The 26,685-nt window shown below is 39.0% G+C and overlaps 1 protein-coding gene across 9 annotated transcripts in view; it reads right to left on the reverse strand.

Annotated features, from left to right (window-relative positions):
* Positions 1-26,685, reverse strand: part of MGAT4D (MGAT4 family member D) — a 53,287-nt gene that overhangs the window by 19,660 nt on the left and 6,942 nt on the right. For all 9 annotated transcript variants that reach the window (XM_047718501.1, XM_047718498.1, XM_047718500.1 and 6 more), the window contains exons 2-8: positions 16,783-16,941; positions 14,323-14,460; positions 11,283-11,416; positions 9,667-9,713; positions 4,012-4,125; positions 2,021-2,096; positions 604-718 (exon numbers count right to left, since the gene is read on the reverse strand). In XM_047718501.1, coding sequence (XP_047574457.1) covers positions 604-718; positions 2,021-2,096; positions 4,012-4,125; positions 9,667-9,713; positions 11,283-11,416; positions 14,323-14,460; positions 16,783-16,941 — 783 coding nt within the window. The remainder of the gene's footprint in view (positions 1-603; positions 719-2,020; positions 2,097-4,011; positions 4,126-9,666; positions 9,714-11,282; positions 11,417-14,322; positions 14,461-16,782; positions 16,942-26,685) is intronic.

The raw sequence follows: 26,685 nt of genomic DNA on the forward strand, positions 1-26,685 counted from the left end.
TGACAAGGAATTTAGAGTACAGGAGTCCTAAGTTAGAATTCCGTTCTCTGGAACTTTAATTCTTTGAGTTTCTATGTAAACTGAAACTATTTTTCTATATAAAATCGAGAAGTACGCCTTGGTCACTGAACTTGCAGACGCTCAGCAAGCACTTAGCAAGTGGTATCTTTCCTACATTTTTATAACATATATGTATATGTCAACCTGCTAATCTATATTGTCCATCTAGGAAAAAATTGGTTTGAAAATACATTTTCTGAAATTCAGATACTTGAATTTGATCTTATCTTAAAAAGTATCTTTATAGAAATCATGCCATTCTTTTCCATTTATTAACAAACTGATAAGTTTTTTAAGATTTTATTTATTTATTTGAGAGAAAGAATGAGAGAAAGAGAGCAGGAGAAGGGGGAGGGTCAGAGGGAGAAGTAGACTCCTCACTGAGCAGGGAGCCCAATGTAGAACTTGATCCCAGGACTCTAAGTTCATGACCTGAGCTAAAGGCAGTCGCTTAGCCAACTGAGCCACCCAAGCATCCCAAACTGATAAGTTCTTAAGAACTTTTAAGATTATTGTGTGCTTAAAAATAGATATATTGTTTACCTATGAATCCAAGAATTGAAAACTCAATATAAAACCAATTTTTTGAAGTGATATTATGCACAAAATCTGTGATTTTTGTAAAGTATGTCTTTTTAGCTATGATATCATCTTCTAGCTGGAAAAAAAAAACAAAAAGTCATTAGTAACTTTGATACTTCCATTGAATAAGCTGCATTCATTTGAGAATTGAAAATACTTTCAACAGCATACACTAAAGAAAATGTTTTTATGAGGTTAGTTTTATTTTTAGTTCAAGTTGCTGAGGGGGTTTTTACTGTTAGTTTTCACTCTCGGATTCTGAGACCAAAGATGATAAGTTTCTTTCCTAAATGATAATATGGAACACTCAATCTAAATCCTCACTGAAAAAAAAAAAAAAAAATGGCTTACCTGAATCCATTTTCATCCTTACGAATACTTCCATTTCTAATTTAAGGCCAACTAGCTTTATGTTCAAGATGACAGGTGCCAAGAGATGACAAAAGGGAACCGGCACTCTCATCCACCACCAGCTGGGTAGAATGATGGTGTACATAAGCCTAAGAATAGTTCTCCCTAAGAGAGGGGGAAAGGAAAACTAGTATTTTCCTTTCTTTTAAATCTGATATATATTATGTGTAATCTATCCACTAAAAAAGCCTCCTAAATGATTCAGAAAAATGTGAAAGTCCTCAAGCATATGACCAGAGCACAAAAGAGAACTGCATTGTTGTAAAATTGGGAAGAATTCATTGGCTGGATCTCGTGTTTCTATTACATTCCACTAACTAGGAATCAAAAGATTTTTTTTTTTTTCTTCCAGTAAAAGAGAGGACCCTGCTTCGGGCATTTTTCTAACATTCTCTCTTCTCCAATGATGTCTTGCAAACTCTTCTTACCACTACATATTGTCACACATAGTAAGGTGTACACTCACTGCTGGGAAACAAAACACTATTATTTAACAATACACCAGAATTCAGGGAATTCAATCTATATATAATTGCTTTATTTCAGAAATACAGAAAGGCACTGTAGCACTGGGTTGAACATACAATGCGAGCCTATGTAGGGAACCAATGGTAAGCATACGCACTGTCTGACATACTGTAAGTGCTCAAAATACATCTGCCTAATGTAAGAAATTTGTGGGAAGAGAAACGTAAGGAGCATAATTTCTATTTTTTTCCTAATTTGAGAATTTCTTTACAGTTTGCTTCAGGTAACTAAAATTTCCTTTGTTAACAGTAAATCCAGCAAGAAGACTTACATAAAATCAACTTTAAACTTCCTTTTGGAACTTAAATATATTAACTATTTCCTGAATACAAAGTAAGGTGGAGGAACACGATGAGGAAGGACGGAATCAAAAGAGGGAAGGAGAACATGATACTTCCACTTTAAATTACACACATACACACATACACCACGGTCTTACCTGTAAATAATACATGGCCTTGGGTTGGGCATACAGCATCAAAAAACAAAAATCCAGTACTTGTTTGATACGCCAACTAAAGACAGCAATAAAATCTGTTAATATTTGTCATTATTACATAATTTTATTTATAAGCGCACTTCAGTAATTAAAACAATTTTTTTTTTAAAGATTTTATTTATTTATTTGACAGAGAGAAATCACAAGTAGGCAGAGAGGCAGGCAGAGAGAGAGGAGGAAGCAGGCTCCCTGCCAAGCAGAAAGCCCGATGTGGGGCTCGAACCCAGGACCTGGGATCATGACCTGAGCTGAAGGCAGCGGCTTAACCCACTGAGCCACCCAGGCGCCCCTTAAAACAATTTTTTACGCTTTGCTAACATAGAGTACTATCTACAGTAGGTGCAATTGAATATGTTACACGGATAAGTTGTATTAAAATGTTTCCCATCTTTATTCAGTGGACCTTATCTGCCATCACTACACTAGGAGAAGCATAATCTATTTTATGTTTTGGTTGAATTCTGACCTGTGTAGTAAAGTTAATAGTATCTCTGGCCTAAGGTCTTGTTCAAATAAAAATAAAGAAGAAACTCTATTCTAATTTAATACTAAGCTAGGTTTAGGCCACTTCCTGAACATACAAAGAGCAAGACACAATGCAGTTTTGCCCTTCTGAGTTTCATAATCCAGTATGAAAAGACAGAAAAGTAATAAAATCAGAATGATTAGGTAAGTGCTCTACAGAGACATTGGCAATGACGACGTAAAATAAGATGGGATGGGTGGATCGGGAGGCCGGGCATTCAGTGGGAGGACCAGTATTGCCAAGACATGAAACGCACAAGAAAGCATGTCACCTTAGATCCAGAGCACCGAGAGAGGACGGAAAAGCTGCTGATGGGGAGGTGGGCAGAGACGAGATCAGGAAGGAAACTTTGGGCCTGATCTCTTATGAAAAAGGTATTCTGGCTACACTGGAAGAATGAACTGGAAGAGAGGCCAGGCTAGGCTAGGCTCAGGGAAAACAAATAGATCATGGATGGCCTGAAGTAAGTCCAAGGAAGAGGAATGGAGACAAGGGGGATAATGCAGAGAGAGATTGTTTTTTTTTTTTTTTTTTTTTTTTTTTTTTTTTTTAAAAAAGAAGAAGAAATGATGATGGAGACACAAAGAGCAGAAGGAAAAACAGGACCAAAATGTCTCCCAGCTTTATGACTCTAAGAACTGACTACTTAATTCAAAGCAAAGGAAAATCCCTAAGAGATTTCCAGATTCTGACATACCATTTATTACCATTAAACAAAACAGAGCTAATAAGTTTTCTGGGATCAAACTTTTTTCTGAATTCTGACATTTCTTTTACTCTAGTAATTTTGAGGAACCAAATCATTACACTTCTTATAATACCTATGACATTTATAATCAAACAACAGTGATCCTTTATACATGTATAGACCTTTTTTCAAAATTATTTCATAAATACTATATTTTATTCTTACAATGACTTTCCCAAATATATATTGTAGATTTTATTATGCACTAGGGAAAGCAGAGGAAGGTAAGAAGACAAAGTCTAAACTACCTGTCTAGGATGACCTACGGCAAACAAAAAAACTGGAACTAGAATATACCCATAATAATTTATAACCCCAGGCTTTCCCCCTTCCTTACACCCTTGCTAATTATTGGCTGACAATGCGAACACAGATACTCAGTGGCATGCTGGTGGTAAATGTTTTAACAACTGATTCTTCGGGGAGTAGGGTGAGGGTGAACCACGGTTTGTGTTTTGCCCATCTCCGTGGTGTAAATGCTCCTACCACGGCTGATTTCATGCTACCGACTTGATGCTGCTGGATGCAGACTGGGAAGAGCTGCACACAGTCAGCTCTTGCAAGCTAACAGGAGCTGGCTGTGGTTTGAGATGGGGTCTATCGGATGCCGGTTCCCACATTACATCTGATGGGGTTATTTAAGGTAGTACGTCATACCTCTCTGATCTTCCGGAGTCCTCAGTTGACTGCTTGACGTGTAATATGTTTGGATAAAAAAAGGCAGGTATTGAAATGATTTCTAATGATCCAGACCTTAGTTGCCTTTTGAATCTGTAAGCAGAAGTAATTGGAAGCTTGCAACTTAATATTTGATTTACCAAAATAACAGATATTTAAAAAGAATGTCTTTGTGCATATCCACATAACATTTGTATTTGAATTATTTCACATGTTGATACATGATATCCACATTTTGATAATACTTTTTAGTCTATTTCTTTTACAAATTAGTAAGCAACCTAACAAAGTTAAAAAATACAATATAAAATTAATTTCCTTTTGTAAAAATTATAGGCACTTTGAAATTTTGCAAGTTTACAATCAGGTACGTACTCTAAAAGATTCAAAATAATGGAACTAGGGGAGGGGCTTGGGGAGCCCTACCTTGTCATGTACCATCAATAAAGTATACTGTATCCAGCCAAAAAAAACACAACAAACAACAAACAAACAAACAAACAAAAACAAAATAATGGAACTAACGAGTTAGCATAGAACATTAGATGACTTTTTAAAGTGCATAGTTTTGAGTTTAGTAAACGTCCTATTGAATACCCTCATGGCTGCTGAATGAGTGTGACTTGTCCACAACTCATTGGATGACTATGTATGCTTTTCAGAATCTTTAAAGTTAATATTTATAGACCAACAAGGATATTATTAAAATGCATGAAATATTGCTCACAAAACCTGTAATACACATCTTGTACTGTCAAGGTAAAGGACAGGACACACCAGGTAGAGCATTAAATGGTTTTCCTTTAGACATAAATAATATGACTTTAAATGAGATTTAAATTTAGGCATTACATTATTTATTGAAATGCCTAAAGTCTCAAGAAAATGTTTGTTTTATGCTAATAGGTGAAAAAGATGGGGTTTTATATGCAGAATCTCTATTATGTGCAAAATAAGTAGTCCTCACTTTGCACAATTCTATTATTCATGAATCTGTTACCATGTGTCAGTTAAATAACAGCTCTCCCTCAACAACACTGGTTGAATTTGAGTCTTCACACTGGATTAACCGCGAATAATTCCATAAAGTACGAACTTGCTTCTGACTCTTCAGTCCACAAATCACTACATAAATCGCATATCATCACCTCACCATCTCACTGCTCCTTTCAGAATCTGTGGGTGCCTGATCACTGCTACTCTGTTGTTCAGTTTACTTACAGACAGCAAAACATGTGGTCTTGTTGCCTCCTTGTGCCATTGGAATGTGGACAATTGTATTCCTTTCATTTGCATTTTAAATGGTTTCCAGATGTTTCCTAATAGGTATGTATCATGAGCATGGGATAGCAGCAGCAACCTCTAGCAGTGCTAGAGAGAAAGTGAGACCCAGAAAAGGGTATCTACCAATTTTGCATCCTTCACTTAACACACTTTGAGCAAGTCATTTACTTTCTCTGACCTTTAGTTTCTTCATCTGTAAAACTGGAATAGCAATACATACCCGGGTAAGGAGAGAATTCTTCTACATACATAGATTCTTCCCAGGCTCTATGTATCAATGGAAGAGTTATTTATATATATATTTTTTTACTTATTTATTTTTTTAGGTGGGAGTGTAAATGGGTGAGTACAGGGGATGAAAGTCTTACTGGCTCTTCTGATTTAATGGTATATCAAATAGAAAGGTTTTTTATTTTTTAAAAGATTTTATTTATTCATTTATTTGTCAGAGAGAGAGAGAGAGAGCACAAGCAGGGGAAGCAGTAGGCAAAAGGAGAAGCAGAACCCCCTGCTGAGCAGGGAGCCCAGTGACTCCATCCCAGGACCCTGGGATCATGACCCGAGCTGAAGGCAGTTGCTTAACCGACTGAGCCACCAAGGCGTCCCAGAAAAGTTTTTTAAAAATCCATTTTAGTATGTTCCTTGAGGAGTAGAAAATATTGGTATGGAAGAAAAGAATGAGGATTTCTATTTGGTTTGGGATAAAAATTACTAACATAATATCTACATTTTTAAAAGTTAAATTGCATAACTTTTTATAGCAATTTAGAATAGCAGAAGCAAGTGAAAATAACATTAAGTTGCAGTATATATAATCACAAAAAGTTTGGATTACAGATGCGTGTAAGTAGATTTTATCCTCCAGAAAATTTCAGGCAAAGTACCAAGGCAACAAAAGTCAAGTTACAAATAATTTCTATCTTGATGGTATAATTTCCTATTATACCTAATAGAGGTATCTTTCCTAATAAAGAGAAAGATTCCAGGCTCAGTTTTACTCAGTCTGTCTTAAGCAAGACCTTTGAAATCCTTTGTGGGGACTCCTTTCTAGGATTCTTTAAATCTTTTCTAGCTTATTAGGCTATGGATAGCTTCAAAAGTTCTTGAGATAATGATACCAGAATTGCTAGCTGCCAGTGACTAGGGAAAATGGTATAACTATACATTGTTGCTATTATAAATGAATGATTCTACCTTGTGATTATAAAAAAGTGGAAACTTTATAGCTGTATAGTTTTATATAAAGTAATAGTTATATACAGTTTCATGTAAGGTTATATATAACCTTAGTTGGGTCCTTTAACAACTACAGTCTCAAATTTAAGACCAATAAAATACAGAGCAATCTTTCATTAACCTCAATGAGCAGACCTAGCAAAGAGTTTTGGCTAAATTAAATATATAAAAATTTATGTATAGAAATGAAAAGCTATGAGTTTACATTAACTTAGATACAATCTCATTTAAAATTGCATATTCTATAAGATACATTTTTAAATTATAGTTGATTTCTATTCTCACAAAAAATAAAACAATTTTATTCCAACTCTTTATCCTTTATTGACATTAACATTTTCATCATCACGAGAATCTCTTTTTGAATCATCTGACATCGTTCTCTGGTACACATGATCATTAAGTCTAACTAAAATTCTAGTTAGTGACATTGACTGTACATTTTATAGCAAAACATAAGTGTTTTTATACACCAAACAGTATTTTTATTTGTGATCTCCACAAGTAACCACATACTGTAATTTTTTAGTCATCTTCAAAGGATTTCAAAACATATCCCTAGAAATTGTTTGCAAAACCCTGCCTTCTTTGTAACGGATTCTGTTAAGACTCCCTTATAAGGACACCAAACTAGCATAGATTTAAGTCATTTCAGGCTAATGTGTCTTCTTCAAACAGTGGTTTATTATGCAGAATAAAGCAACCAAGAGAGGCTATCCTGGAATATGAGAACATTTTAAGGATTCAAGTATGAGACAACTTTTTTCCCTGGGGAATCTTTTTTGGGTAAAATTAGACATACAAGGGTGTTTTAGTTAATCTCTACCAGTTCTATCTCCCTCCACATACATCGTCTACTTCAAAGCTTCATTACCATCCTCAAGGTCAAGTTCACTGCTAATAAATCACTCATTCTCAACATACTATCTTTCTTTCCCGGAGAAAAGAAAATCCTTTAAGGAGGGAATGCTTTCATTTCACCCTCCTTTCTCAAACTATTTTTTCCTACTCCTTCACCCGTTCCTATCTTTTCCCCCTAAACCTCCTGCCATGTGTACCCTGCATCCAACTCCCCCCTCCCCAACCCCCATAGACTTTATTCATCAGCTTCCTCCCATCCATGAGCAATGAGCGCAGGTACAGAGCCACTCCTGGGGCTCCCATCTCCAGACCCACCCCGCCAATCACAAGTTTTCCTTTAAGCTGCTGTGCTTCAACATCTCTCCCCATCAGTCGAGCTTGCTGAGAATAGCCTAATTCAATTCTTTACATCTTTAAATTTATTGTGAAAATTAACACACACAGACACAAAAGTGGGACTATAATGAATCCCTGATCACTTGATTTCAATAACCATTACTTTTTTTTAATCACACTTGTTTCATCCATTTAGCCCCCTTTTTCTTGCTGAAGTATTTTAAAACAAATCCTAGATAATCAGTTCTCACCCTTTAAATCTTCAGTGTCAAAATCAAAAAAGCACATTTATTTACACAACCACAAGCCATTATCACACCTTACAAGGCTAAGAATTTTATTATCACATAACATTCAGTTGATATTCAAATAAGCCCATTATCCTAACAAGTAACTAATTGATGAAGACAGTGGGTGGGGAGGGGGTGCTCCAGGGAGTATCAAGGTCCTCTCATTATAACCAGTTATTTCTTCCTTCTTTTTTAAACTTATTATCCACACCAGTCATTTCAGTTCTTCTCTTTTCCCCTCAGCTATCTTTTTTCATAGAACTGGGTCGACTGTCCTATAGAATGTCCTGCATCCTAGTGGTTACCATGGATTGCTTCCTCTGTTCACTGTGTATACGCTACACTGGCTTTCAGATTATACTAAAGGTTGTTCTGTCTTAAATATATGATTTCACTCATATGTGGAATTTAAGAACAAAGAAGACGAAATAGGGAAAGGGAAGGAAAAATAAAATAAGAGGAAAACAGAGAGGGAGACAAACCTTAAGAGACTCCTAGTCAGAGGAAACAAACAGGGTTGCTGGAGGGGAGGAGGGGGATGGAGTAACTGGGTGAGGGGCATTAAGGAGGGCACGCGATGGATGGGTGTTAGATGCAACTGATGGGTCACGAAATTCTACCTCTGAAACTGAAAAAAAGAAAACAAAAACCAAAAACAACAAAAAAAAAGGTTGTTCTGTCTTGTGTGTTGTGTTACATTGTATCTTGGAGAGCAGGGGGCAATGATCTGCTCCTGTTATTTCACAGCGGATTTCATTTGCTACACAACAGAAGCCACAGCATGTCTGACCGCCTTAGAGGCAGGGATGCTGAGACTGGTCTGAGGTTCAGGGGAGGGCACCTGAGCCCTTGCTGCGGGCTGCGCATCTGGCCTCAGCCCCATTCTCACACTCCGCTCTGCCGGGACTGCAGGCCCCGGGGGCCTCTGCAGGCCACAACCCCAGCCCCCTTGCTAGCCAGCTTCCAGGCAGGTTCTGCAGATAGCAGGCAGTATCAAGAGATTAGAAGGCAGTAAAAGAGGAGGTTCTGCTTCCTACTCTGGGGTTGGGGGAAGTCTGCAGCAGCAGCAGGACGGGAGCAGGAGGAGGTCGTGGAGTGGGTAGAGTGCCCAGCTCGGGCAGCGGGCCAGCGCTGCCATCCGGGCATTTTCCACAGCGCAGCAGCAGCAGCAGCAGCAGCAGCAGCAGCAGCAGCAGCAGCAGCAGGGGTTGGGGGGTTGGAAGGCTATAACCCCAGCACCCTTTATGCTTCCCCCACTTCCTTTCTTCTCTTTTGTTCTCTCAGCCCCTGTCAACACTTTCTTGACCAATTCTCTGTGCTGAATTCCCTCTATCTGAATGACCAAAGGTTTCCTGTTTGGAGGCTGGCTGGCACACCTTCCTGGTAAAGGGGCCCGTCCACGCACACAAGCTGGGTCTTATCGGGCAGACAACCTACAAAACTGGGGAAAGTTATAAGCTATACTTTGTCACAGCTTAGAACGACCCGTAGTTCCAAGTAGTTCTTTCTATACAGCTACGCTCATCAAAATGAATATGATCACTAATGCAATAATATAATTGGGCCGAAAAAATAAAACAGAAAAATGAAAGAACAGCTATTTTCAAACTTATCAAACACTACTTACCTTTTTGTAATCATGTCAACAACAGATTTTAAATAATCTTCATTTCTCTAAAAATGAGAAAAATATTTCACTGAAATTAAGCACGCCTCATAGTTTTGCTACTATATGGTTGCTACACATTAGTTTAGTTTAGGCATGGAATGGCATTGCTTCCTAAGAACTTTTTGTTTTTCCACTGTCTATAAAAGAATTTAAAATACCCACGTGTCTTAAAGACCCAATTTGAATACTGAAAACATTTCATTCTTCCTTTTGTCACAGTACAAAATATCACTATACATTATTTACACTTAAAAATTAGTATGCAACGGACGCCTGGGTGGCTCAGTTGGTTAAGCCGCTGCCTTCAGCTCAGGTCATGATCCCAGGGTCCTGGGATCGAGTCGCGCATCAGGCTCCTTGCTCAGTGAGGAGCCTGTTTCTCTCTCTGCCTCTGTCTCCCACTTTGCCTGCTTGTGTTCTCCCTCCCTCCCTCTCTCTCTTTCTGACAAATAAATAAATAAACTCTTAAAAAAAAATTAGTATGCAAAACCTATGTATCTAAAACAGTTTTGTCCTAAAAATGGGATGGCTTATTTCTAAGAACTGTTCTTTTTGAAAATGTTTTCATTTTATGAGTATTATAGGATAATAAATGTACTTCAAAATTATACCACAGTTTGGGGCACTTGGGTGGCTCATTGGGTTAAGCCTCTGCCTTCGTCTCAGGTCATGATCTCAAGATCCTGGGATAGAGCCCTGCATCGGACTCTCTGCTCAGTGGGGGGCCTGCTTCCCCCTCTCTCTCTGCCTGCCTCTCTGCCTACTTGTGATCTCTCTCTCTCTGTCAAATAAATAAAATCTATAAAAAAAAACAAAAACTATACCACAGTTTTCCAGATGGTATTACTCAGCTTGATTCCCAAATTTTCTTTCATCAACAAACCTTGTGTGCCTACTCTTTATCGAATTCTGTGCTAGATTAGATAAAAGATTCATTTGTAAATAGCTTTTGGTAGTCATTCTCAGATTTTTTTTTCTTACAAAAGTGATTAGCATTACACAATATTGCCTCAGGACCCCAAGCATCCCTAATATGAAATTCCGTAAAATTTTGAATAACATTTCTATTGTCAAATCTGAGTACTCTGAACTGTATATAGTCAGACCGCTTATTTTAAAATATCCATCATGAGGCACCTGGGTGGCTCAGTGGGTTAAAGCCTCTGCCTTCGGCTCAGGTCATGATCTCAGGGTCCCGGGATCGAGCCCCGCATAGGGCTCTCTGCTCAGCGGGGAGCCTGCTTCCTCCTCTCTCTCTGCCTGCCTCTCTGCCTACTTGTGATCTCTGTCAAGTAAATTAAAAAAAAAAAATCTTTAAAATATCCATCATGATGCAGATACCTCTGACAGTACTTAAAGTTCTTAAGATAGCCATAAATTGAATCACCAGCTATTTGCTACACTGAAATATTACAAAATATTTCATTTAAATATTTTACTTATTTATTTATTTTATTTGACAAAGAGAGATCACAAGAAAAAAAATCCAAAACGATACAGCAATTACCAGGGAGGAAGGGTATTTGGAGACCATAGACTTGGCACGAGGAGAACCACTTATTTTTCACACGTACATCTGCGACAGAGACGATCACCACGGAGTCCTTCTCTTCCGAAGGAGTCATCCTGGAGACAATGGAATTCAGTGTTTGCTTCAGGTAACTCTGATTTCCTCTGTTAACAGTGGAAATACCCAGTGCAAAAGAGACTGCAGACAGAGGAGTGTGGAATCATCATTTCAAACCATAGAGAAAAACACAATTTATCATTAATAGCTATGCTTATTACTGCATTTGGGTTAGTTGTATGGTCATAAGTACTGTCCAAAACTAAGTTACAAAAATTACCCAAACTACTATTAATTTTTATCACAAAGTTCATTTTCTGCCTGAACAAATGCCAGTTATCTGTGGATTGTTAGCTGTGGATTAGCTGTGGATTGTCCTTTATATAAAGTTAGTGCTTTTTTGATTCCTGTTGAGAGATCTTTGTTTATCTTCAGGTCATAAAGATATTCTCCTGAATATGAATATCTTTCTCAATGGTTTATTGTATGCAGGAGGATGAGGGCCATGTCTGGTAGAAGCTGGTTACTTGAGGACATGGGAGGACTGCACAAAGAAGTTGTCAGTTAAGCTGAAAAGTCGTACTGGGAAAGGGACTTACTGTTGACAAGTTAGTTGTGGTCGGTTGGAGGTGGTGGGTTCACTGCAGGCAGCGATCAGCTTGTGCTAATCACTTGGCTTATTCATAGGACCTCTAAGTGTTTTGGGGTTGCTGGAAAGGAGGGGAAGTAGCAAAAACTGATTTGAAAGATACAGTCTATTGTGCAAAGAGCTAGCTTTACCCTATATGTCCTGAGGATCCACTAAAGGATTTTAAGCAAGGGTTGGCATGACGTTATGCATTTTAGTACGTAGCTCTGAAGAGGGTATGAAGAATGGATTGACTTTAGTTAGTTTACAAGTCTATTTCAATACACTGCGCAAGAAATGAAAGCTCAGAAAGAACAGCTATTGCGGGTAGAGAGCAGAAATTACTTGAGATATACTCAGAATATAGAACAAATAAGACTGGTCACAGATTCCCCTGTAGGCCTTGCTACAGGCTTCAGTGCATTTACAAACGTTTTATGTGCTGTGATCTTTCAGTTACCAGGGAAAAAAAAATCTCCTTTTAAATTACCTCTGGTATTGAAGATTTATAGGCAAACTGATCCTCCCAAGAACCTATGAAAATCCACCAAAGGGGCCTCAAAAGGAAGATCAATATATACAGCATAGATGGAAATCAGGAAATAGATGGGAATCAGAAAATTATCCAGGATTTAACACAATTCTGCTAACTAGGTTATCTCAACATCCCAAAATCCCTAAACGAGTTCTGCTCTTCTTCCCGATTACAAACATCTCTCCCTCCTTTCACTCTCTGGAACGAGCTTCTGCTTATCTTGGCTGATGTTTATTTAAGGCTATGTTTATTCTTGGTATCTCGTATCTTATAGTGTTCTTGGTATCTTGTATTTTATAGTGTCTGTATACTGGGGTTTTTTCCCTATGTCTTTCCTCTCCTCCTCCTGTTACCTATAGCACTGGGGTAGCACACACTTTCTCATATATTCACACACATGTATGCATGTCTATGCACACACACACGCCACATTCAAAATACTCCCAAGAGGGAATCTGATGCAGTTAAAGACTCAAGTGTGATCCCAGGCAGCACCTTAATATCTCTAAACCTCAATTTTCTTAGGTGTAAAATAGAGATAATCATAGGTCTTGCTGTAGTGGGTTGTGAGGGTCAAATGAGACAATGAGAGAAAACAAAAAAAAAGCAAGCAAGCAAGCATGCACAGTAAGTCTGTCTATGGAACACAGGGAGAATTCAGATGCTAAAGGACATGCGGGCACCCCCATCCCAGCACAGCAGGCTTGGCAGAGGCATGTGCTATGGAACAACACTACTTATTCCCTAGAAGCCACATAGATAGAGGTGACAGAAGTCAGTAAATTTTTCTGGAAAGCACCAGACAGTAAACACCTTTGGCTCTCGGGCCATACAGTCTTTGTCACAACTACTCCATTCTGCCGCAGACAAGTAAGAATGAATACTGACGAGGCTCCAAACAGAGCTACTTACTTTCTGTCAAGTAGCAGGTTTGGCCAGTGGGATGCAATTTGCAGCCGCTGGCCTAGAGTGACTAGCTCATTAGAATAAACAAGGTCTGTAGGACTAGCCCTAAAATCCCTACTTCTAACTTAAATGCTTTGTCTCTTCTTCAATACCTGCTGAAGTTAAATTCGTGCCTTAAGGATCAGCTAACATCACGTCTTCTGTAAAGTTTTTGCTTACCTTGGTCACCAGAAAGATGGGGAAATAGGAAGATAACCAGGTAAGAATGAATTGATCAAAACCAAGGGAGACAAGAGTTGCCCGGTACTTAGCAGATGCTTAATATAAGTCACATGTATATGTGACTTATAATGACCTATTTTCAACACATCTGTATTTAAATTGAATTTGAATTCAAGTCTAAATATCTGTTGAACTATTTTTTTTGTGCCAGGTCATATACTGATTGTTGGCAGTCCAAATTAATGCCACATAGGCTGGTGGCCTATATATGAGAGCATTATATTAATGGATTACATTTTAAAACTTAAAAGCAAGCACAATAATAGTAAGAGAAGCGTTCAAAAAAAGCTTAAGGGGACGCCTGCCTGGCTCAGTTGGTAGAGCATTCAGCTCTTGATTTCAGGATTCTTAGTTCAAGTTCCACAATGGGCATGGAGCCCATTTTAAAAATTAAATAAACAGGGACACCCGGATGGCTCAGTTGTTTGAGTGACTGCCTTCAGCTTAGGTCATGATCCTGAAGTCCTGGGATCGAGCTCCACATGGAGCTCTGCATCTGGCTCCCTGCTCAGCAGGGGGTCTGCTTCTCCCTCTGCCCTTCCCCCTCTCACGCTCTCTCTCAAATAAATAAATAAATAAATAAATAAATAAATCTTTTAAAAATTAAATAAACAAAAACCAGACAACAAAACTTAAAAGCATGTCCTCAAAGATCAAAATATCTATATTTGATTTTCTAATTCTAAGTTTGCTTACCACCTGTTTTCTCTTTGCCAATGATTACATCAGGATAAATTCTGCCTGCTTTCCTTAGATGAGGAAAAAAGAACTTTAGGATTTCAAATGTATTAGATGCTGTTTCACTCTTACCCAATGTATTCATTTTCTTCTCAACTGAAAGAAAGAAAAAATAGGGTTTCTAAGTACATGACCATAGGGATTTTTCTCTGGTACAATTTTTCATAATGAAATAAACAGATTTAATATTCAGTATATGAGACATACAATTAAATGTGAATTATTAAAATTATATGGCTACAAAATATAGCTCAAATACTGTTGATTCACATTTATTTAAGAAGTAATATTTAAGCCTAGCACTATGAGCTACATAACCAGAGACTAACAGAACTATCAGTTCTGAATGAAGTGCAACTGAAACATGCTATAATTGATCTGATCTGCTATTTTGATTAATATCACATTATAGTTTGTATCCTAAACATTGTTTTGTAACTCAACATTTAATGATTCTACTTAGACCATTCATTTGAATATACCTCTAGAATTTTGAAAAAGAAGAACAAAATTAGAAGACTCACACCCTATTTAATTCATAATACATAATATGGTAATCAAGACAGTGTGATACTAAATTAAGAAAAGATATATAGACCGATGGAATAGAATAGAAAATCCAGAGATAGATCTACATAAATATTATCAAATGATTTCTGGAAAAGGTGCAAAGGCAATTCAGTGCAGAAAGGACAGGCTTTTTGACAAATGGTGCTAGAATACTTGGACATTCAAATGAAAAAGACTGAATCTTGACCAGTACTTCATACCATTTATAAAAATCAATTCGAAAGTTTCATAGACCCAAATTTAAAATCTGAAAGTATAAAATTAAAAAACACATAAAAGAAAATCTCCATGACCCTGAAGAAGGTAAAGTGTTCTTAAAGATAACATCAAAAACATTATATAAAAAGAAAAATTGATAAATTGAACTTCACAATTAAAAATGTTTGCTTTCTGAAGGACACCGTAAGGAGAATGAAAAGACTAGCCAAAATTGGGAGAAAGCACTTCCAAATCACATATCCATTTGATATGTATTCAGGATAATATATATGTATTTTTTAAGGAAATTTTTTTTTTAAAGATTTTATTTATTTATTTGACAGACAGAGATCACAAGTAGGCAGAGAGGCAGGGAGAGAGAGAGAGGAGGAAGCAGGCTCCCCGCTGAGCAGAGAGCCCGATGCAGGGCTTGATCCCAGGACCCTGGGACCATGACCCAAGCTGAAGGCAGAGGCTTTAACCCACTGAGCCACCCAGGCGCCCCAAGGAAATTTTTTTTTTTTTAAAGATTTTATTTATTTCTTTGACAGACAGAGATCACAAGTAGGCAGAGAGGCAGGCAGAGAGAGAGAGAGAGGGAAGCAGGCTCCCTGCTGAGCAGAGAGCCTGACTCGGAACTCGATCCCAGGACCCTGAGATCATGACCTGAGCCGAAGGCAGCGGCTTAACCCACTGAGCCACCCAGGCGCCCCATGGAAATTTTTTTAAGAAAAAATAATTTTAAGAAAATTCTCTTCACAAAAAACCTGTATATGAATGTTTACAGCAACACATACTTGTAATTGCCAAAAAAATGAAAACCACCTGTTGGTAAAAGGATAGACAAACTGTATCCACTGTACATCCTTGTAATCATAGTTTACTCAGCAATATAAAGGCAACAAAAATTTGGTCCCATAACAACTTCGATGAATCTTTGCTAAGTGAAAGAAGTCAGTCTCCAAGGATTGCACACTGTATGATTCCATTCGCATGGCATTCTGAGAAAGGGAAAACTCTAAGAACAGAGAACAGATTAGTGGTTGCAAGGGATTAAGAGTGAGGACTACCTGACTACAAAAGGGGAAACAGAGGCAGGACTTTTATCCTGGAGAAATGGGAGCCACTGTAGGATGATACACAGGACAGTGAACCTTCCCTTTGGTTACAGTGGAATAAGCGGGGACAATTCTGGGGAAAGAGAAAAAACAGAGAAGTATGTTAGCAGTCATTCAGATGAGGCATGAAGGAGACATGACTAGCAGAGATGGTGATGGGAAAATGTGCACAGATTTGTGAGATACTCAGGATTGACTGAAATGGGCATATGTGAGAGGAGGCGAGGGGAGGGGCAGGAGTCAAAGGGACACTCAGGGTTCGGGCCCATCTAGTGTATGGGTCACGATGGTGGTGCAAGTCACACGGAAAACACAGGAAGACCATTTCTGAGCTAGAGAGGAGAGGAAGTATATCAGTGATATCTCTTACCTGATTTTTGTATGCCTCACAATAAAAGAACAAGTACTAATTTAGTTATATTTGTTGGGGAGAAGTGTCCTAAAATCAAAAAGCACAAAATCTTAATTCCCAAACACAAAACACAAAACCAACAAACAAACCACCACACGTAAAAACAAAAGCAACACAAACCTAAGTTTATGGACATATTTTTTCTCTGTGTCATTTCATACTTCATTTTACTCAAGGCTTTGATCAGCTCTTGGCGATTTCTTTCAGTTTTGTTTTTTAAACGTAGCATTTTTTCCTTAAACTCCAAAATATGGTTTCTACAATTAATTAATTGATTACCTGCAAAGAAAACATATGTGTATATATTTATATACATAGCAACAATATCATACCATTTTCTATAACATATAACTAAAAAGGTAAGATATACACTTCAATGTAACTATAACACTATATTTGTGTGTACATATACATGTACATAGTTTATAGATAAATGTGTGTATACGATACACATAAGAAGAGGTTAGAGAAAGAGTGAGATTTAAAACATACTATCTGGAAGGTGGAATTATTATAAGTGGTTTTTCCCTTATTACTTTGTGCTTTTTTATATTTTCCAAATTTTCCATTTTGTGCACATGCTAGATTTGTAATTAGAGAGAAAAACCAATTGAGACCAAAAATTCACTTTTAAGAATTTATTTGAAGAATAAAACCAAAAATATATACCCAGATTTGGCTCTAAGGATGTCTAACATAAGCAGCAGTATTACTAATCACTATAAGAAAATCAGAAACAGCCTAAATGCTCAACAATGGATATATGCTAAATAAATTACAGAATATCCTTTTAAAAGTTACAGAGGCTCTAGTTTTAAATCAAGTGTAATTGAATCCCAGTTTCACCACTTAATACTTGTGTGACCTTGGACAATCTATGTTATGTTTGTTAGCCTCTGTTCCTTCATGTATAAATGGATATATAAAAATTCCTGTCCCAGAGTTGGGAAGAAGTGATACAGTAATGCACATAAGCCATGTGGCAAAGCACACACACACACACACAAACTTGACAAATGTCTGATAAATATTATTTATCAAAGGGCTACATTTTATTCATTTGCCAATGTAATACCATACAGCTATGAAAATTAGCTTAGAGAAGAATATTTAATGTTGCAAATAATTGTTTTTTTTTTTTAAAGATTGTATTTATTTATTTGAGAGAGAGACAGTGAGAGAGAGCATGAGCGAGGAGAAGGTCAGAGAGAGAAGCAGATTCCCCACGGAGCCGAGAGCCCGATGCCGGACTCGATCCTGGGACTCCAGGATCATGACCTGAACCGAAGGCAGTCGTCCAACCAACTGAGCCACCCAGGCGTCCCCAAAAAATTGTTTTTTAAAAACAAAACTATGGGGGCGCCTGGGTGGCTCAGTGGGTTAAGCCGCTGCCTTCGGCTCAGGTCATGATCTCAGGTCCTGGGATCGAGTCCCGCATCGGGCTCTCTGCTCAGCAGGAAGCCTGCTTCCCTCTCTCTCTCTGCCTGCCTCTCTGTATACTTGTGATCTCTCTCTGTCAAATAAATAAATAAAATCTTAAAAAAAATAAAAAATAAAAAATAAAAAAAAACTATGTATAACATCATCTCTCCTTCTGGTAAAACAACACATATACAGATAGTAAAAAAGAGTAAGCATACAAGTTTATATTTTGTTAATATATAATCTTTAGTCGTTGGATCACTTTTTATTTCCTATTTTTACAGAATTCTTTTGTTCTAGAATGTTACATTGCTTCTATAATCAGAAAAAAATTAACAGATAAAATAATTCTGCACCTTTTATCTGCCAAGTACTCTGTACTGAGGGAAGTACAACAATAAAGAAAGATATAGTAGTCTTGCCTTCCAGAAGTTTATAGGCTAATTGGTAGAACTAACTTAACTGGTAATTTAAATCATTGTGATATTTTGGATGTTACAGATTTCCTTCTCCTTGGGTTTTAACTAATTAGGAATACATAGATAACACCAGACCCAAACAGAAGCTGTCAGTTTTATCTGGGGCTGTCTGACAATGGCTATATTGCCAAGCACTGTGGGATGTCCTATTTCCCTGCCCAAGTTAACTCACTCCCAGCCCATTACTGAAAGAGCCACAGTGAGGCTATAGCCACAAAAGGGATGACTTGCCACATGTGCTTACTATTTTGGAGGAAAAAGTAGAGAGACCTAGCCCTTCTTGGAAGGAGTCCATAAGAACTTTTATGAGCGAAAGAGCCCAGAGATGGCCCGAGTTGTCTTTTCAAGGAAGCCATTCTGCTTTCCTGTCAGTGTGGCCCACAGAAGTCAGGTCTGACCCATCTCACCATTCAGATGACTCTCTTCCCTTCTGAAAGAAAGTCCAAGTGGGCACTTGAAAATGGCCCTTCTAGGAGAACAAAATGAAAGATGTCTCCATGAAGGAAATATGGGCATGATAAAACAAGGCAGCTAGCCCTGACTTCTAGTGATAATAGTGTGCCCAGAGGATGGGATCCAGACAGCTTGGAAGGGGAGAGCAGGAGGTCAGAGGAGGAATCTGAAGAATGTGCTGCCTGAGGGGAGAACTCTGGGAGTGGGGGTTGGGAGGAGTGTGAGTTCAAAAGTCAAGAGAAGTAAGGACAGGTGTTCTGTTTGGAGCACTGCTGAGGGAAAGGCAAGGAGGTTTTCAAAAACATGGCGCTACACACCCAGAAGCTCTTCATTATTTAAGGGCCAACAAGGGAAATTCAGAAGTTAAGAGAGAAATCTGGTTCTGCTGATCTTTTTGATAAGCTAGTTAAAGAACCTGAACACTCCCCTACACACCAGTGTTTCTTAAACCTTTTTTCTAAAAAAACCCTCTAATTGTGGTAAATTTGAATAAAAGGGATGTGGGTGGAGGCATAACCTGAAATAGCCCCCCACAGTCCTGAAATTTCTCTGACGTTTCTTCAAAATATGTGCAAATTTTGCAGCCCACTCTACAGTACATATTTGTTGTTTTTGTTGTTTTGGTCTTGGGTTCGGGATTTTCATTTACTTATTTTTTTAATTGATGTTTGGTTGACATATTAGTTTCCAGTGTGCCAGTGAGCTGATATTTGCATATGTTGTGAAACAATCACCAAAATAAGCTAGTTAAGATGTAGTTGGTTTTTTTTATTTTTTTTTTCAGTGTTCCAAAATTCATTGTTTATACACCACACCCAGTGCTCCATAATACCCACCACCAGGCTCAAACAACCCCCCACCCCCATCCCCCCCAAAACCCTCAGTTTCATTCTCAGAGTCCACAGTCTTTCATGGTTTGTCTCCCCCTCCGATTTCCCCCAACTCACTTCTCCTCTCCATCTCCCGATGTCCTCTGTGTTATGTTATGTTATGTGTTACTTATGCTCCACAAGTAAGTGAAACCATATGATAATTGACTCTCTCTGCTTGACTTACTTCACTCAGCATAATCTCTTCCAGTCCCGTCCATGTTGATACAAAAGTTGGGTATTCATCCTTTCTGATGGAGGCATAATGCTCCATTGTATATATGGACCATATCTTCTTTATCCATTCGTCTATTGAAGGGCATCATGGTTCTTTCCAGTTTGACGACTGTGCCCACTGCTGCTATGAACACTGGGGTACCAGATGGCCCTTCTTTTCACTACATCAGTATCTCTGGAGTAAATACCCAGTAGTGCAATGGCAGGTCATAGGGTAGCTCTATTTTTAATTTCTTAAGGAATCTCCACACTGTTTTCCAAAGTGGCTACACCAACTTGCATTCCCACCAACAGTATAAGAGGGTTCCCCCTTCTCCACATCCTCTCCAACACACGTTGTTTACTGTCTTGTTGATTTGGCCATTCTAACTGGTGTAAGGTGGTATCTCAACATGGTTTTGATTTGAATCTCCCTGAGGACTAATGATGATGAACATTTTTTCACATGTCTGTCAGCCATTTGCATGTCTTCTCTGGAGAAGTGTCTGTTCATGTCTTCCGCCCATTTTTTGATGTGATTATTTGTGTTTTGGGTGTTGAGTTTGAGGAGTTCTTTATAGATCTTGGATATCAGCCCTTTGTCTGTAGTGTCATTTGCGAATATCTTCTCCCATTCCGTGGGTTGCCTCTTTGTTAACTGTTTCCTTTGTTGTGCAGAAGCTTATGATCATGATGAAGTCCCAAAAGTTTATTTTCGCTTTTGTTTCCTTTGCCTTTAGAGACATGTCTTGAAAGAAATTGCCTTGGCCAATGTCGAAGAGGTTACTGCCCATGTTCTCCTCCAGGATTTTGATAGATTCCTGCTTCACGTTGAGGTCTTTCATCCATTTCAAGTTTATCTTTGTGTATGGTGTAAGAGAACGGTCGAGTTTCATCCTTCTACACATAGCTGTCCAATTTTTCCAGCACCATTTATTGAAGAGACTGTCTTTTCTCTACTGTATATTTTTTCCTGCTTTGTTGGAGATTATTTGACCATAGAGTTGCAGGTCCGTATCTGGGCTCTCTATTCTGTTCCAGAGAGTGAAAAGGGGAGAGATCACAACTAACACCAAGGAAATAGAAACAATCATCAGAAATTTCTATCAACAGTTATATGCCAATAAGTTATGCAACCTAGACAAAATGGATGCACTCCCGGAAACCTATAAACTTCCAAAACTGAATCAGGAAGAAATTGACAACCTGAATAGACCAATATCTAGTAACAAGACTGAAGCAGTGATCAAAAACCTCCCAAGAAACAAGAGCCCAGGACCTGACAGATTCCCTGGAGAATTCTACCAAACATTCAAAGAAGAAATAATACCTATTCTCCTGAAGCTGTTTCAAAAAATAGAAACAGGGGGCGCCTGGGTGGCTCAGTGAATTAAGCCTCTGCCTTCAGCTCAGGTCATGATCCCAGGGTTCTGGAATTAAGCCCCGCATCAGGCTCTCTGCTCAGCAGGGAGCCTGCTTCCTCCTCTCTCTCTGCCTGCCTCTCTGCCTACTTGTGATTTCTGTCAAATAAACAAATAAAATCTTTAAAAAAAAAAAAAAAGAAAGAGAAGGTAAACTTCCAGACTTTTTCTATGAAGCCAGCGTTACCCTAATCCCCAAACAAAGATCCCACCGTAAAGGAGAATTTCAGACCAATATCCCTGATGAATATTGATGCCAAGATTCTCCACAAGATCCTAGCTAACAGGATCCAACAGTACATTAAAAAGATTATCCACCAGGACCAGGTGGGATTTATCCCTGGGATTCAAAGGTGGTTCAACATTTGCAAATCAATCAATGTGATAGAACAAATCAATAAGAGAAGAGAGAAGAACCACATGGTCCTTTCAATTGATGTAGAAAAAGGATTTGACAAGATACAGCAACCGTTCCTGATTAAAACCCTTCAAAGTATAGGAATAGCGGGAACATTCCTCAACTTCCTAAAATCTACCCACAGCGAATATCATCCTCAATGGGGAAAAGCTGACAGCCTTCCCTTTGAGATCAGGAACACGAAAGGATGTTCACTCTCGCCACTGTTGTTTGACATAGTACTAGAAGTCTTAGCAACAGCAATCAGACAACAAAAAGAAATAAAAGGTATTCAAATTGGCAAAGAAGAAGTCAAACTCTCTCTCTTCACAGATGACATGATACTTTATATGGAAAACCCAAAAGACTCTACCCTCAAACTACTAGAACTCATACAGCAATTCAGTAATGTGGCAGGATACAAAATCAATGTACAGAAATCAGTTGCTTTCTCATACACTAACAATGAAAACATAGAAAGGGAAATAAGAGAATTGATTCCATTTGCTATAGCACCAAGAACCATAAGATACCTGGGACTAAACCTAATCGAAGAGGTAAAGGATCTGTACTCAAAGAACTACAGAACACTCATGAAAGAAACTGAAGAAGACACAAAAAGATGGAAGAGCATTCCATGCTCATGGATCAGAAGAAAACACATTGTTAAAATGTCTATACTGCCTAGAGCAATCTATACTTTCAATGCCATCCTGATCAAAATTCCACTGACATTTTTTAAAGAGCTGGAACAAATAATCCTAAAATTTGTGTGGAACCAGAAGGGCCCCTTATTGCTAAGGAAATGTTGAAAAAGAAAAACAAAACTGGGGGCATATCATGTTGCCTGATTTCAAGCTTTACTACAAAGCTGTGATCACCAAGACAGCATGGTACTTACACAAAAAAAGAGGTAGTTGTTTTAATATAAAGATAACGAAGTCACATTCTCCCTTCTCCCAACTTTTTTTTTCAGGTGACTTTATATATCTTGGAACAGTACTACTGGCTATCATGGGAACAGGTATTTCAATCGAGAAACGTAGCTGAAGACTATTAGGTACAACATCTTTCAGGAAGATCATTCTGGTGCCCATACAGAAGATTGTTTCAGAAAGGCAAAACTAAAGCCAGAGAGAAATCACCTGTCAGGAACCTAAAGTGATAGTAGTTTCATGCGAAAGAAGATAAAAGAATAAACCAGGGCAGAAAGAATTAGGAAATAGGGGAAAATATGAAAAATATCCAAGAGCTTTTACTGAAAAGACTTTGAACTGATTTAGAGAGAGGATTAGAGATTAGAGATTAGAGATTAGAAATTAGAGATTAGAATCCCTGCTAGGTTTCCAACATGACTACAGATTTCTGCAGTCTGAGTTGGGAAAACAGGAAAATGAGCAGTGATGATGCTTATGAGACATCTATATATGTGGCAAACAATTGGCTATGTGACTTTGAAGTTCAAGGGAGAGATTAGGGCTGGTGTTACAGATTTGAGAGGAAGAGTGAGATTCACTTATAAAATGGAGCAGGAAAATGTAGTGATAAAAACTGTCCCAGTCTCATCTCCTGCTGTGTCCTTCCTCCCTGCCTTGGTTCACACTGCCTGGGGCAGAGGGTTCAGAGTCTGAAATCCAGCAGGGTGCCTAAATGTCTGGTTCCCGGAGGTCTTCAATCCCTGGTCAGGGGCAGACTTGGCCCCTCTTAACAGCACTGTACATCCATCTTGCTGGTTCCATTCAGCTTTCACACAGACCAGCTTGGAACACACGTGTGTCTTGCCTGAGCTGCCTTACGAAGATAAGAAGCAACTAATAAACTGTAATATCCTGATATTTCTCTTCCAAACCTCAACAGATCATCCACCCCAGGATACAACAGAGGAAAGTAAACCTGCTGTTTCACTGCTCTATAACAAGACGCTTTATCTCTCCCCTTTGGGTTGGAGGGGACTCCACCTCTCCAGTCCTCACCCAGTGGCATGCTCCACCTCTAGGATCTGTCACAACACCTCTCCATCTCCAGCTCTGTGTCACTGAATCTCTCAAGTGCAACAATTTCATATAATATGGAGTATCCTGCCAATAGGGGCTCCCCATCCATGGGGTACATACATGCACAAACAAGTAGATTCGAGTTTTATGCATAGTTGGGCTTGCTGAAACAGGGCAGTGGAGGTTTAGGGAAAGACCCAACTGGCTGGCTAACCATTATAGAGAATCCTATTATTATGAAGTCTGCTGGCAGTCTTCCACAGTGAGTGTTGTGCCCCATCCCTGTAAAAGTTCCTAGCCTGTTATGATACAGCCAGCAGAACTCAAGGCCCTACATCTCTAGTCTTCAATAGCGAGTGGGTGGTAGCTCCAGATCTCTGGTTTCCTCCCTCAACCCTCCTCCAGGGAAAGGCCAGACAAGAGTGAAAAGGCACTGCTGGATCCAAGCCACAATTTAATCTGTACATAAATCACTCAGTAAGAAAAGATGGAGAACTTGGCTGCTTTGAATTCATTTTTTCTCAGCAGCCTCTTGAAGGCCTCCTACTCTGGGCCCCAGAATCGGTCCAGCTGCAGCAATGACAGTTTGGTCGCCAGAACCTGCATGGGTACTGGTTGGCAAATTGTGTTAGTCATCGCTGTCCCACAGAGCAATACTAAGAATTCTCCAGGTTCTCTACAGATGGAAAGACCTGGCTATAGCAGAGAGATCACCATTTGGTCAAGAATAAAAGCAATTTTCTGTTCCTTCTTGAAACACTGTGACAGAGTATTCAGAATTCATTAACAATTCCAAGCAGAGCCTGAGTTTTTCTTTGGGAAGGGATGCTCTTCTCAGGGACTTCTACATCTCACCAGCCAGAACAGTTGCCTGGCCACACAATTTATTCCCTCATTCAACAAAGACTTATGAAACTAAATATTGCTACATGTCCCAGGGATATGACAATGCACAAAACAGTCAGAACTCCTGATCCCCTTGGAACTTACATCCTACTGACTGGAAAAAAAGAAAAAATAAGTGAATTACATACTCACTAATAAGTGAAATATATTTGAAGATGGTAAGTACCCAAAAAATACAAAGCGGGGGAAAAAGAGTGTTGATGGTTGGGGGAGGTTTTAATTGTGAACAGGGTGATCCAAGAAAGTTTTTCTAAGGAGATAACATGTGAGCACAGACAAGAACAAAGCAAACGAAGGACTGCAGGTAACTCTGGTACAGAGAGAAGAGCATGTACAAAAGTCCTGAGGCAGGAGGGTGCCCATTATCTCCAGAAACAGCATGGAGACCAGGGTGGCTGAAGCGAAATGAATGACAGGGAGAACAGAAGGTGATGAAATTACGAGGCCACCTTTGTATAAGTACTGTAGCTTTTACTTTAAGCAAAATGGGAAACCAATGTAAGTCTGTAAGCGTAGTATCACGTAATCTGATTTACCAGAACAGGATCCTTCTATCTCCTGTGTGAAAAACAGAGTTGGGGAAACTAAGACTGAAGAAAGGGGGTCAAGAAAGAGATGTGTGTGGCTTAGAAAAGATTGTGGGTGGGATAGTGGCTAAGGAATGGTTTAATTCTGGATATATTTTGAAGATAAAGAAGATAGGATTTGTGGACATCAAATGTGGGATATGAAAAAAAGGGAGACAATGATATTCTGAACAACTAGAAGAAAGGAGTACCATTTACTAAGATAGAGAAGAGGAAGGGAGCAAGTTTTGGTGTGAATATTAGGAGTCAGGTTTGAGACATGTTAGTTTTGACATGTTTATCACACATTTCAGTAGGCAGCTCCATGTGTGGGCCTCAGGGGAGAACTGGCCTGGCCTGGACACAGACATTTAGAGAGACCTGCGGTAAGATGCTGGAGATCACTAAGAGAATGAGGATGAGCACAGAAGAGTTGAGGCCCAAGGACTAAATCCTGGGGCACCCCAAGTTATAAGTTGAAGAAGTCAGTAATGAAGCTAAGACAGATTAGCTGGTAAGGCAGGAGGACACTGGGGTGTGTTTCAAGTCCTTGGAAACCAAGTGAGAAAAACGTGTCAAGGAGATGAAAGGCATCAACTGTCAAGTACTGTCTGACAGGGCAAGGAGGATGAGGACAGGGTGCAGGCCATGAGACAGCAGTGTGCAGTCCCTGGGGGCCTTGATGACAGAGGTTCTGGGGGTCAGCGAAGTGAAAGCCCAGCTGGAGTGGGTTCAGGAGAAAGCAGGACCACAGGGCTTAGAGACAGGGTAGGGGGACAACTCTTTTTTTGAGAGTGAAAGTGGGGTGGGGGCAGGGGCAGAGGAAGAGGGAGAGAGAGAGAATCCCAAGCAGGCTCCACACCCAGCACAGAGCCCCATGCGGGGCTCAATCTCACAACCCTGAGATCATGACCTGAGCAGAAACCAAGAGTCAAACGCTTACCCACTGAGCCACCAGATGCCCCAAGTGAATTTTAAACGGAACTGTGCTTTAATCAAATAACTGCCACTATCCCAGATAAATCGTGAATATTCATAGTGGATACTGTTTGAAGGTGTCGACAAACTTTAGAAGTAGACATAGTGTAACCAGTATAACCCTATGTTATTGAGGTTCCTCAGGTAACACCCTCTCAGCAAACTGAATCATGAAGTTGATACATCATGGGTGATGCAACATGGCTACACTTCCAGGGTGTTAAGTCAGTCCCTCAGGGAGCAATTTGGTAAACATGAAAGAAAGAGTTTTCTCTAGAGGAAGTAGTATTTGCAGAAACAACCATGCAAAAAAGTTAAAGCA

The sequence above is a fragment of the Lutra lutra genome, chromosome 2 (assembly GCF_902655055.1).
Source record: "Lutra lutra chromosome 2, mLutLut1.2, whole genome shotgun sequence".
In the NCBI taxonomy this organism is placed as follows: domain Eukaryota; kingdom Metazoa; phylum Chordata; class Mammalia; order Carnivora; family Mustelidae; genus Lutra; species Lutra lutra.